We start from the raw sequence: 13050 nt of genomic DNA on the forward strand, positions 1-13050 counted from the left end.
AGAGGATGGCCCAAGTGCTTGGGCCCCTGCATCCATATGGGAGACCCAGAAGCTCCTGGCTAATGGCTTCAGTTTGGCTCCAGCCGTTGGGGCCATTTGGGGAGTGAACCAGCAGAGGGAAGACCTCTCTCGGTAACTCTTTCAAATAAATAAAAATAAATCTTAAAAAGAAAAAACTTAAGTAGTGGTTCAGATTGGGCCTGCAGGTCACAGGCTGTCACCACTGATTTGAAACACACACAGGACGGACACTTGGCCTAGCGGTTAAGATGTCCACATCCCATATGGGAGACCTGGGTTAGATTCCAGGCCCCAACTCCCACCAATTCCAACTTCTCACCAATGCAGACCCTGGAGGCAAAGGTGACCGCCCATATAGCTGAGTCCTTGTCACAGCATGGAACACCTGGACTGTGTTCCACACTCCTGGCTCCAGCCACAGTGACTGTTAGCATTTGAGGAGGGAATCAGAAAATGGGGACTTTCTCTCCATGTTTGTGTGTATTTCTCTGACTCTCAAAATAAATATATAAATAAAACTTAACAACAACAAAACATAAACACACATACCCCCCATATCTTGTCAAAGATAATATGAAATTCATACTGAATATAGTTCTAGAAGCTGACTTCTACCTCTTAACTTAGCTATTACAATATTCATGCATATACATACCAAAAGGAATGTCAAACTCTTCCAAAGGCTGGGGAGCAAGATGTTCCTGTGGTTCCTAAATGAATAAACTATGATTAACTAAAGACATCTATTATTTTTGAAAAAAAAAAAAAAAAAAAAAAAACCATTTGCTAGGAAGATTGTTGAATCCTTAACTACAGGTTCAGTTTCTATTTTTCTGAGCATAATTATTTGTCCTATCAAATTTTTTTATCAAAAAATAACTTTATAAGAGTAGACAAAATTCAGAAGTCCAGCAATAAAAAGGAGTATTAACAATTTAGTGTGAAGTTATTAAGTTATGTGCAATTCTCCATTGCAGAGTCTCTTCAATGCTCAAATAGTTACTGCACCTCATTAAAATTTTTCACGGAGTCAACAAATATTTTAGGGGTAGGTGGTACAATGGTGCAGCAGGTTAAACCACCACTTTTTTTTTTTCACTTTCACAGGTAGAGTTACAGACAGTGAGAGAGAGAGGGAGGGAGGGAGGGGGAGAGGGAGAGAGAGGGAGAGGGAGAGGGAGAGAGGGAGAGAGGGAGAGAGGGAGAGAGGGAGAGAGGGAGAGAGAAAGGTCTTCCTTGCGTTGGTTCACTCCCAAAATGGCCACTACGGCCGGAGCTACGCTGATCCAAAGCCAGGAGCTAAGTGCTTCCTCCTGGTCTCCCATGCGGGTGCAGGGGCCCAAGCACCTGGGCCATCCTCCACTGCCTTCCCGGTCACAGCAGAGAGCTGGACCAGAAGAGGAGCAACCAGGACAAGAACCTGGTGCCCTTATGGGATGCTGGCACCGTAGGTGGAGGATTAACCAAGTGAGCCACGGCGCCAGCCCCAAGCCACCACTTTTAGCACTTGCATCCCATTTGAGTACTGGATTCAGTGTTAGCTATTTTGGCTTCTGATGCATCTCCCTGGTAATGCACTTGGGAAGGTAGCAGAAGATGGCCCAACCTCCTGGGCTCTTGACACCCACATGTGAGATCAGCATAGAGTTCCAGGCTCCTAACTTTGGCCTGCCTGGCCTCAGCTGCTGCAACCTTTTGGGGAATGAACCAGCAGATGATGATCTCTGTCTCTGGCTCTCTCATTCTAGTTCTGCATCACTCTGACTTTCAAATAACAATAAATAAATACTTAAAGACAACAACGAATATTTTTACTATGTGCCTCCACACATGCTCTTGAGCCATAACTTTTAAAAAATCTGTGTAAACAAAAGTGTACTTTTGTTTAATCTGTTATCACAAAAACAGCTCAACCCAAATTTAGCAGAACACTTAAAAATTTTGATTTAAAATACAGGTTACATAACACAGGTTTCGCAAATCTATGCTTCGGGAATCCTAGAAGCACCTCAGAGATAGGTGAAACTGTAACAGAAGCCCAAATAACATACTACATGCATTACAGTGTTACAGGAAAAAAGCAAAATGATTTAAAATAGAGAAAAGCCACACAGGCAGGGTCTAAACTGCAGTTTTGGACTTGCCATCAAGATGTTTTAAATAACCCTATGCACCTGATGTGGTGGGGAGGGAAGCAGCAGGAACTTATGTATTGAGTGACATACGGGCCAGCGCTGTGGCATAGCAGGTAAAGCCACCGCCTGCAGTGCTGGCATTCCATGTGGGTGCTGGTTTGAGTCCTGGCTGCTCCACTTCTGATCCATCTCTCTGCTCTGGCCTGGGAGAGCAGAAGAAGATGGCCCAAGTCCTTGGGCTCCTGCACCCACATGGGAGAACTGGAGGAAGCTCCTGGCTCCTGGGTTCGGATCGGCGCATCTCTGGCCATTCAGTCAACTGAGGAGTGACCAGCGGATGGAAGCCCCCCACCCCTGCCTCTCCTCTTTCTGTGTAATTCTGACTTTCAAATAAATAAATCTTTTTTTTTTTTTAAAAGCGACATAAAGATTATCCTACTCACTTTTGAGGCTTCCAGCAATCAGACTAAATAAACCACAAACACACACCAAACTGTGTATATAAAAATCAGGGAAGAATCTATAGTTGTTCTATACCTTGGGTTTCATAACAACTTCGGGATCATCACTATTAATGATAGAATCCTCTGGCCGGAAAGTGACACCAGATTTTCTTTTTAATTTCTCAGAACTTTTTGCTTGCAGCTCTTTCACAGCTCGACGTCTCTGCCTATTAAAAACAGTAGCACAGCACAGAGCATACTTTCATTACTGATATAGGGTTATCAGTTTTGCATCTGTATCACCCTAAACAGGAAAACAGTTATCAATAATGTATTATTTTCAGTATCATTTAATTAAATGAGCAAAATTTTCTGCTGGAAAACAGACAAATATAAGCAAAGAAAGAAAATTAAAGAAATGTAAGGGCCGGCGCCGTGGCTCACTAGGCTAATCCTCCGCCTAGCGGCGCCGGCACACCGGGTTCTAGTCCCGGTTGGGGCGCCAGATTCTGTCCTGGTTGCCCCTCTTCCAGGCCAGCTCTCTGCTGTGGCCAGGGAGTACAGTGGAGGATGGCCCAGGTGCTTGGGCCCTGCACCCCATGGGAGACCAGGAAAAGCACCTGGCTCCTGGCTCCTGCCATCGGATCAGCGCGGTGCGCCGGCCATTGGAGGGTGAACCAACGGCAAAGGAAGACCTTTCTCTCTGTCTCTCTCTCTCTCTCACTGTCCACTCTGCCTGTCAAAAAAAAAAAAAAAAAAAAAAAAAGAAATGTAAAATTATTTTAACATCCACTACTACTGAACTGACGGTTCTATGTCAGTAATGGGAATATAGGCACAGGTTATTCTTTTTATTTTGTTGCCTATTTTGGAACTATTATGTAGTTTTCCAACTCTTTTCACTGGCTGATGCTACATACTCTACCAGACACCTCCATTTGCCTATCTGAAGGTGTGAAGCACACTTGGTCACCTCAGTGAACTTTTAGCAGAGGGGAAAGAGGTACACAAACAGTAAGGGGAAGACGTAAACAGGGAATATTTGGAAAAGAATGGAAGGAATGAGCAACTTCTGGAAAGAGAATCATTTCTGGTGATAATTTTAGTGTGGTAATTGTGTAATTTTAAATTTATTTTCTAGATTCAGTAATAATCTACCAATCTATTTTTTTTTTAAATTTTTTTTTTTTTTTTTGACAGACAGAGTGGACAGTGAGAGAGAGAGACAGAGAGAAAGGTCTTCCTTTGCCGTTGGTTCACCCTCCAATGGCCGCCACGCTGCAGCCAGCACACCGTGCTGATCCGATGGCAGGAGCCAGGTACTTCTCCTGGTCTCCCATGGGGTGCAGGGCCCAAGCACTTGGGCCATCCTCCACTGCACTCCCGGGCCATAGCAGAGAGCTGGCCTGGAAGAGGGGCAACCAGGACAGAATCCGGCGCCCCGACCGGGACTAGAACCCGGTGTGCCGACGCCGCAAGGCGGAGGATTAGCCTAGTGAGCCGCGGCGCTGGCCAAGTCTACCAATCTATGTAAGTCTTGAACATCCAATGTAGGTAAAATACTGTAATAAGTGCTTTTCAGTCTTAAGCTGGAATCAGGAGCCAGGTATCCAATTCTCATACTTTTTTTTTTTTTAACTTTATTTATTTGAAAGTCAGAGTAACAAAGAGAGATAAGGACAGGCAGAGAGAGAGAGGTCCTCCGTCCACTCATTCACGCCCCAGATGGTCACAACGGCTGGAGCTGTGCCAATCCAGAGCCATAGAACTTCTTCTGGGTCTCCCACACAGGTGCAGGGGCCCAACGACTTGGGCCATCTTCTGCTGCTCTCCCAGACCATAGCAGAGAGCTGAATAGGAAGTGGAGCAGCCAAGACTCAAACTGGCGCCCATATGGGATGCTGGCACTGTGGGCAGCGGCCTTACCTGCTACGCCACAGCGCTGGCCCCTAACCCTTATGCTCTGATGTGGGATGCTCATGCCTTAACTGCTAGGCCAAAAACCTGTCACAGCTTTGTTTCTTTACATACACATTCACTTTCCTAAAACAACTTGCATCACTTTCTCAACTGCTTCCTTTAGAAGTCCAGAGAATATGGAACAATGAGTAACAATAGGGCTGGCATTGTAGCAAACCCCCCTACCACACCAGCATCCCATATGGGCTCCAGTTCAAGTCCCAGCTACTCCACTTCTGATCCAGTTCCCTGCTAATGGCCAAGAAAAGCAAAAGAAAATGGTCCAAATACTTGGGCCCCTTCCACCCAGGTAGGAGACAAGGATGAATTCCCAGGTTCCTAGCTTTGGCCTGGCTCAGCCCTGGCAGTTGTCGTCACTTGGGGAGTAAACCAGCAGATCAAAGATCTGTCTCTCCTTCTCTCTCTAATTCTTTCAAATAAATAAATAAATTTTTTTAAAAATATAATTATAATATACTGCTTCAAGTTTTGGACAGTACATGGACTATTACATGATACCAAGTATGCAAAAGACAGTTCTTATCCCGTGGCAGAAACAAATACAGGAGTGCTTCAGCCTATGAACAGTAGAAAATAATTCCTTCAACGACGACAGTATTTGTCTCACAATATAGAAACTGTGCTCATTACAGTAAGTGTTCAAGTGCATGACACTTAACAGGGAAACAATATGAAAATACAGGCTAGGAGGCTAAACGACATGACTCACACCTTTAGGACTATGAGATTGTAAATAATAATGACCTTGCTTTCATGCGGTACTGCCAAATGTCATTTAAAACTTGCCTTTTTTTACTGTCTTTTACTTGTCTTACTTCAGATGATTCAATTTCAGCCTTCAGAAGCTGCAGGTGTGCAGAATCACCTTGTTCAAATAAACTAAGCGTCAGTTTCTTCTGGCTTTTTTTAAAGGCAAGGAGGTTTTCAAGTGGGATAAGTTGCGGCTTCTTACACTATAAGAAACAGCATAATAATAAAAATTAAAAAGCTGTGCCATACATTAAAAAGTAAGAAAAGCATTTCTTTAAATGTTTTTAAATGTGCAAGAGGTAAAACAAATCAAACATTAACAAACTGACTTAGACTGTAAGATGAGCGTCCATATCTTAGGAAGAAGAGATTTTCCAGCACTAACAAATTCCACTAGATCGTCCTTATACAGACATCAAGTCAGAAGTCCCCATCTTCCACATTTTATTCCCAGATTAGACGATCACCCTTCGTGGCCAACACTGTGGTGTAGCAGGTAAAGCCGCAGCCTGCAGTGCTGGCATCCCATACGGGCGCCAGTTCGAGACCCGGCTGCACCAATTCCAATCCAGCTCTCTGCTATGGCCTGAGAAAGCTGCAGAAGAAAGCCCAAGTCCTTGGGTCCCTGCACCTGAGTGGGAAACCAGGAGAAAGCTCCTGGCTCCTGGCTCCTGCCTTCAGAGTGGCCCAGCTCTGGCCATTGCAGCCACTTGGAAGTGAACCAGCAGATGGGAGGCCTCTTTCCCTCCCTCTCTCCTTTAACTGTTTCAAATAAATCTTAAAAAAAAAAAAAAAAAAAAGTCATCCTTCTAGGGCCAGTGTTGTAGTGCAACAGGTGAAGCCTCTGCCTGCAACGCTGGCATTCCATCTGGGTGCCAGTTCATGTCCCAGCTGATCCACTTCCAATCCAGCTCTCTGTTAATGATCTGGGAAAAGTGCTTGGGCCCCTGGGAGGGAGGGAGCTCCTGGCTTCAGCCTGGACCAGCCCCAGCCTTTACAGCCTTCTGGAGAGTGAACAATCAGAAGATCGATCTCTCTCTCTCTCTCTCTCTCTCTCTCTCTCTCTGTGGGTGTGGGTGTGTGTGTGTAACTGATTTTCAAGTAAATAAGTAAATCTTTTTTAAAAATCATACTTTTTACAACTAGACATGAAATGGCATAATATCTGCCATTTCATTTTAAATTATTGGAAAGGGAGGATGCAGAGGCATAAAGACATAGAACACACACACACACACAAAAAGACATAGAACACATGAGCAGGGGCCGGCGCCGCGGCTCACTAGGCTAATCCTCCGCCTAGCGGCGCCGGCACACCGGGTTCTAGTCCCGGTTGGGGTGCCGGATTCTGTCCCGGTTGCCCCTCTTCCAGGCCAGCTCTCTGCTGTGCCATGGGAGTTCAGTGGAGGATGGCCCAGGTGCTTGGGCCCTGCACCCCAGGGGAGACCAGGAAAAGCACCTGGCTCCTGGCTCCTGCCATCGGATCAGCGTGGTGCGCCGGCCATTGGAGGGTGAACCAACGGCAAAGGAAGACCTTTCTCTCTGTCTCTCTCTCTCTCTCACTGTCCACTCTGCCTGTTAAAAAAAAAAAAAAAAAGAACACATGAGCAGTATACTTAAAACTCCTGAAGCAGGGAACTGGGAACTTGGGGGCTCATTAAAAAATTGTTTTTAGAAATTCAGCTCGGGTCCAGCATTATAATGTAACAGGTTAATCCACCTGCAATGCCACCATCCCATATGGACACTGGTTCAAGTCCTGGTTGCCCAATTCTGATCCAGCTCCCTGCTAATGCACCTGGGAAAGCAGCAAAGATGGCCCAAGTGCTTTGGCCCCAGTACCCATATGGGAGACTCAGATGAATTTCCTGGTTCCTGGCTCTTGGTTTCGGTCTGACCCAGCCCTGGCCATTGTGGTCATTTGAGGGGTAAACCAGTGGATGAAAGATCTCTCTCTGTCTCTGTAACTCTGCCATTCAAATAAAACAAATCCTTAAGAGAATTCTTCTCAGGGGGCCAGCTTCGTGGTGCAGGGTAAGCTGCCTGCCTGTGACACTGGAATCCCTCATGGGTGCCAGCTAGAGTCCTCACAGTCCCACTTTAGATTCAGCTCCCTGCTAGTGCACTTGGGAAGGCAGCAGAAGATGGCTCAAGTACTTGGGCCCCTGCCACCCACGTGGGAAACCTGGAAGAAGCTCCTGGCTCCTGGTTCCTGGCTTCAGCCTGGCCCAGCCCTGGCTGCTGGGGCCACTTGGAAGGGTGAGCCAACAGATGGAAGATCTTTCCCCTTCTCCATCACTCTTTAAAATAAATAAATAATCTTAAATTTTCAGAAGATTCTCTTTTTAAGATTTACTTATTTTATTTGAAAGGCTAAGTTACAGAGAGAGAGGCAAAAACAGAGAAAGAGAGAGCTCTTCCATCCATTGGTTCACTCCCCAAATGGCTGCACAGCCAGAACTAGGCTGGCCTAAGGTCAGGAGCCAGGAACTTCTTCTGGGTCTCTCATGTGGGTACAGGGGTACAAGTACTTGGGCCATCCTCCAATGCTCTCCCAGGAGCATGAGCATGGAACTGGATCAGAAGTGGAACAGCTGGGTTTCAAACCAGTGGCCATGTGGCATGCCAGCGTCGCGAGCAGCAGTTTTACTCACTAAACCACAGCACTGGCTCCTGATGATTTACTTACTTGAAAATCAGAGTTACAGAGACAGCGAAAGGGGAGTAGAGACAAGGGGCTTCCATCTGCTGGTTCACTCCCCATCTAGCCAAAACAGCCAGGACTAGGCTGGGCTAAAGCCAGGTGTTGCCTCCAGGTATTCCACATGGGTGCAGGGGCCCAGGCACTCAGGCCATCTTCGGCTGCAGGAACCACATGGGTGCCTGGTGTTGCACGGACAGCTTTACCTGCTACACCACAGTTCCAGCTCATAAATAAATATTTTTTAAAGAATAATTCATTTATTTGAAAGTCAGTTACACAGAGAGAAAAGGAGAGGCACAGAGAGAGAGAGAGAGAGAGAAAGTCTTCCATCTACTGGTTCACTCAACTGGCCGCAATGGCTGGAGCTGTGCCGTTCTGAAGCCAGGAGCCAGGAGATTCCTCCATGTCTCCCATGCAGAGGCAAGGGCCCAAGCATCTGGGCCATCTTCCACTGCCTTTTAGGTCACAGCAGAGAGCTGGATTGGAAGCAGAGCAGCCAGGACTCGATCTGGCGCCCATATGGATGCCAGCACCACAGGCAGCAGTTTCACTTGCTATGCCAAAGCGCTGGCCCCCATAAATAAATATTTAAAAGAAAAAAATTCTTCTTGGTGCCGGCGTTGTGACATAGTGGATAAAGTTGCTGAATGAAACACTGACATCATACATGGGCACTCGCCCAAGTCCCAGCTGCTCCACTTCTGATCCAGCTCCCTGCTAATATACCTGCGAAAGCAGCAAAGGCTGGTTCAAGTGTTTGGGCCCCTGCATGCATGCAGACCTAGATGAAGTTCCTGATTGCTGGCTTCAGCCAGGACCAACCGCGGCTCTAACAGCCAACTGAAAAGTGGATCAGCAGGCCGGCGCCACGGCTCACTAGGCTAATCCTCCGCCTTGCGGCGCCTGCACACCGGGTCCCGGTCAGGGTGCCGGATTCTGTCCCGGTTGCCCCTCTTCCAGGCCAGCTCTCTGCCGTGGCCCGGGAGTGCAGTGGAGGATGGCCCAGGTCCTTGGGCCCTGCACCCCATGGGAGACCAGGAGAAGTACCTGGCTCCTGCCTTTGGATCAGCGCGGTGCGCCGGCCGCGGCAGCCATGGGAGGGTGAACCAGCGGCAAAGGAAGACCTTTTTCTCTGTCTCTCTCTCTCACTGTCCACTCTGCCTGTCAAAAAAAAAAAAAGAGTCGGAAAGTGGATCAGCAGATAGAAGACCTCCCTCTGTTTTCCCTGTCTCTGTAACTCCTCTTTCAAATAAATAAACAAATCTTTTTAAAAAAATTCTCCCAGGGGCCGGCGCTGTGGCGCAGTGGGTTAAAGCCACAGCCTGTAGCTCCTGGCTCCTGGCTTTGGATTAGCTCAGCTCTGAGTGCTGCAGTCATTTGGGGAGTGAACCAGCAGATGGAAGACCTCTCTCTGTAACTGATTTTCAAATAAATAAAATAAATTAAAAAAAAAAAAAACTCCTCAAAAATCTCTATTATTCCATTCCTCTAATCCTTTTTTTTATTATTATTATTTGACAGGTACAGTTATAGACAGTGAGATAGAGACAGAGAAAGGTCTTCCTTCCATTGTTTTATTCCCCAAATGGCCGCTACACCCGGAGCTGCACCGATCCGAAGCCAGGAGCCAGGTGCTTCTTCCAGATCCCCCATGTGGGTGCAGGGACCCAAGCACTTGCGCCATCCTCCACTGTCTCCTGGGCCACAGCAGAGAGCTCGACTGGAAGAGGAGCAACTGGGACTAGAATCTGGCACCCATATGGGATGTAGGCGCTGCAGGCAGAGGATTAACCAAGTGAGCCACGGCGCCAGCCCCTAATCCTTTCTTCTTCTACTCACAATGTGTTCACATAAAAAGGAGGCATGATAAATATTTTTTCCAACTAGCATACTCAAATCTTAAAAAGCATATCAGAGAATGATTAATAAATAAGATATTACCGGGGCCGGCGCTGTGGTGTAGTGGGTAAAGCCGTGGCCTGCTGTGATGGCATTCCATTTGGGCACCAGTTTGAGACCTGGCTCCTCCACTTCCGATCCAGCTCTCTGCTATAGCCTGGGAAAGCAGTGGGAGATGGCCCAAGTCCTTGGACCCCTGCATCTGCATGGGAGACCCAGAAGAAGCTCCTGGCTCCTGGCTTCAGATGGGCACAGCTCCAGCCATTGCGGCCAATTGAGGAGTGAACCAGCAGATGGAAGACCTCCCTCCCTCCCTCCCTCATTCTCTCTCTTTCCTTCTCTGTTTAACTCTTTCAAATAAATAAATAAATCTTCAAAAAAGATAGTACTAATACAGAATTGAAATCTAAACAAATCGAATTTCATTATATCTTTAAAGGGAGGAGGATCATAAAGATACCATTTTGCTTTATGCCCAGTTACTGACAACCGTGGGACTATTTCACAATTTAACCTTTAAGAGATTCAAAGATCCATATCACAACTGCTAGGAACCACAAACAATATGGGCACTGGGTCACTTTCTCTACATATACTCCACACATGCATAGGAGCAGTTAGTCATCTTACTGTACTTAATTCTTCTCTGAGCAGAACAAATAACTATGAGTGAGTCCATAAGAGGCAGGCATTATGGTACAACATGTTAACTGTGGCTTGCAACACCTGCATCCCAGAGCAGAGTGCTGACTTTGAGTCCCAGCTGTTCTACTTCCAACCCTGCTCCCTACTAATGCAACCTGGGAGGCAGCAGAGGAGACAGCTCAAGAGCTGGCAATGCCACCCATTTGGAAGGCCCAGATGGAGTTGCAGGCTCCTGGCTTTGGCCTGACCCTGGCTGTTGTGGGCATTTGGGAAGCAATCCAACAGATGGAAGCTTGCTTGCTCTCTTGCTCATTACCTTTCAAGAAGCTAAAAATAAACACTGTAAAAAAATAGAGTCAACTTTAGTATTGATAGCCCAGCCAAACCTAAAGCCTTTAAAAAACACTATAATTGGGGGCCAGTGCTGTGGCACAATGGGTTAAAGTCCCGGCCTCTAGCACCAGCATCCCTTATGGGCACCAGTTTGAGTCCCAGCTGCTCCTCTTTTGGATCCAGCTCCCTACCAATGGCCTGGGAAAGTAGTAGAAGATGGCCCAAATGCTTAGGCCCCTGCACTCACATGGGGAACCTGGAAGAAGCTCCTGGCTCCTGGCTTTGGATCGGCTCAGCTTCGGCCATTGCAGCCATTTGGGGAGTAAATCAGCGGATGGAAGATCTCACCCCCTCCCTGTCGCTACCTTTCCTTATAACTCTTTCAAATAAATAAAATAAATCTTTTTTCTAAAAAAATTTAAATACATTATAATTATTTTAAACCTGACTTTTATGTTGTTTTCTATGATTGTAAGCATTATTTTTAAAAGAGAAATGTACAAGAGCTTCTTATTGAATAGACAGTATTCAGAGTATGAGAAATGCCCCTGCTTTCGCATCACTGCACAGAAATGCATTACCACAGTTTCTGGAGATAGACAGGAATGAAGTAATGATAGTCCTGAGTGTTTTCTTTCTTCTGCAACAGCCCGGATGGGTACTGCAGGAGCTGTAACTGATGTTCTTGAGGCTGGTGGAACTATCAAAGGAGGTTTAAGTTGCAGGTGTAATAAGGGAAGTCCAAGGGAATTCTGAGGAGGTATCTCCAGGAGCCCAGATTTAATATTAAGTGTTTTTTCTGGATTTGCAAATACTGAAGAGTCCTGTTGAGGTGTCAAGTTTTCTAGGCTGACATCCTGACCCAGGTTCACATGCTTAGGGACCTCTGTAATCACAGTTTCTGCCCATTTCTTCTGCTCAGCAGCTTCTGTTATGGCTTCCATATTGTGCTGGCTTCCATTCACATGAGATACTGCAGTAGTGTGCACTATTTTCTGGGGCAGAGGAGGCTGGGAGGAATCGGAGAATCCCCAAGCCTCTCGTGGTTGGGCCAGAGGCCTGAATGGAACTGGTGGAACTCTTCCTGTATGTAAATAAGGGGGCTTGAACTCTTGCTTAGGCTGAAACTGAAGCAAAGGAAAACCATCACCAGGACTAAAAGATTTTGCAAGTGGGATGAGTCTAGGTGTCTTCTGAAGAGCAGAAGGGGTGGACAAAAGGTACAGGTGAGTATTTTCAGCAGGGGCTAGAGAAAACCCAGTGGGTGGTAAGCTTTCAGATGCTGGAGTCAGTTTTCTCTTCTGGGACTGGCTGCCTAAATGATGTGAAGGAATACTCCCTTGTGGAACATTCTGGAAGAGAAAAAGACATACTGTGTAAGTTTAGAATATAGTACACATTCCTCTTATTTGAAAAATGTTCAATATGTTTTGAAGAGGGTGGGAGGTAATTATGCTAAAAAATTTATTTACTCAAATAACAAAAACCAACAGTGGAACTACTACATTACCTGTAAATTCCCATTGCTTTTTTGATCAGATTGGGTAATTCCTTCTTGGCAGTGTGGGCTGTCCCTGCCAGGCTCTCTGTTGTACTCTCCCATGAACTGTGGCTTAATAAAAATCCTCTCCTTAAGATTTCTACTGTTCTCTTCAACACAATCGCTCCCGTTTGTGGGGTTCAATACTTGGCTTCCCCGGAAATGCAGAGACTGAGACTGCTGTACAAGTTGTTGTATATCTGGTAGGTTAGCAAAGGATGATCCTACTATTTGCATTAAGCTCATGAAGTTGATCTGTTGTAGCTAGAATAAAATAATCAAAGAGTTATGTGAGAAAAATGGAAAGAAACCAAAGGCAACAATCATCTTAGTATTCTATAACAGTCATACCTTTGTCTCATTATCTGTCAGACTCATGAATGCTGAGCAGGAAGCAAAGCCAGGAGAATTTTTTAAAAAATAATACTGAATTTTTGTTTGAGAAGAAGAAAGACAGAAAAAGAGAGAAGAGAGAGACAAACAGAGAGTGAGCTTCTGTCTGCTGGTTCATTCCTCAGATGCCAACAACAGCTGTGCATAAGCTAGGGCTGAAGCTGGGAGTCAGAAACTCAATCCAGGCTTCCAAGGTAAGTGGCAGAA

At 46.1% G+C, this 13050-nt stretch overlaps 1 protein-coding gene across 7 annotated transcripts in view; it reads right to left on the minus strand.

Annotated features, from left to right (window-relative positions):
• Nucleotides 1-13050, minus strand: part of CPLANE1 (ciliogenesis and planar polarity effector complex subunit 1) — a 133848-nt gene that overhangs the window by 50724 nt on the left and 70074 nt on the right. For 6 of the 7 annotated variants that reach the window (XM_051853812.2, XM_070056646.1, XM_051853813.2 and 3 more), the window contains exons 33-37: nucleotides 12421-12714; nucleotides 11492-12262; nucleotides 5362-5532; nucleotides 2694-2822; nucleotides 677-731 (exon numbers count right to left, since the gene is read on the minus strand). In XM_051853812.2, the coding sequence (XP_051709772.2) occupies nucleotides 677-731; nucleotides 2694-2822; nucleotides 5362-5532; nucleotides 11492-12262; nucleotides 12421-12714 (1420 nt within the window). Of the gene's footprint in view, nucleotides 1-676; nucleotides 732-2693; nucleotides 2827-5361; nucleotides 5533-11491; nucleotides 12263-12420; nucleotides 12715-13050 lie in introns of all 7 variants that reach the window. The other variant, XM_070056644.1, reaches the window with a different exon arrangement.

This window comes from Oryctolagus cuniculus, chromosome 14 (assembly GCF_964237555.1).
Source record: "Oryctolagus cuniculus chromosome 14, mOryCun1.1, whole genome shotgun sequence".
Lineage (NCBI taxonomy): Eukaryota > Metazoa > Chordata > Mammalia > Lagomorpha > Leporidae > Oryctolagus > Oryctolagus cuniculus.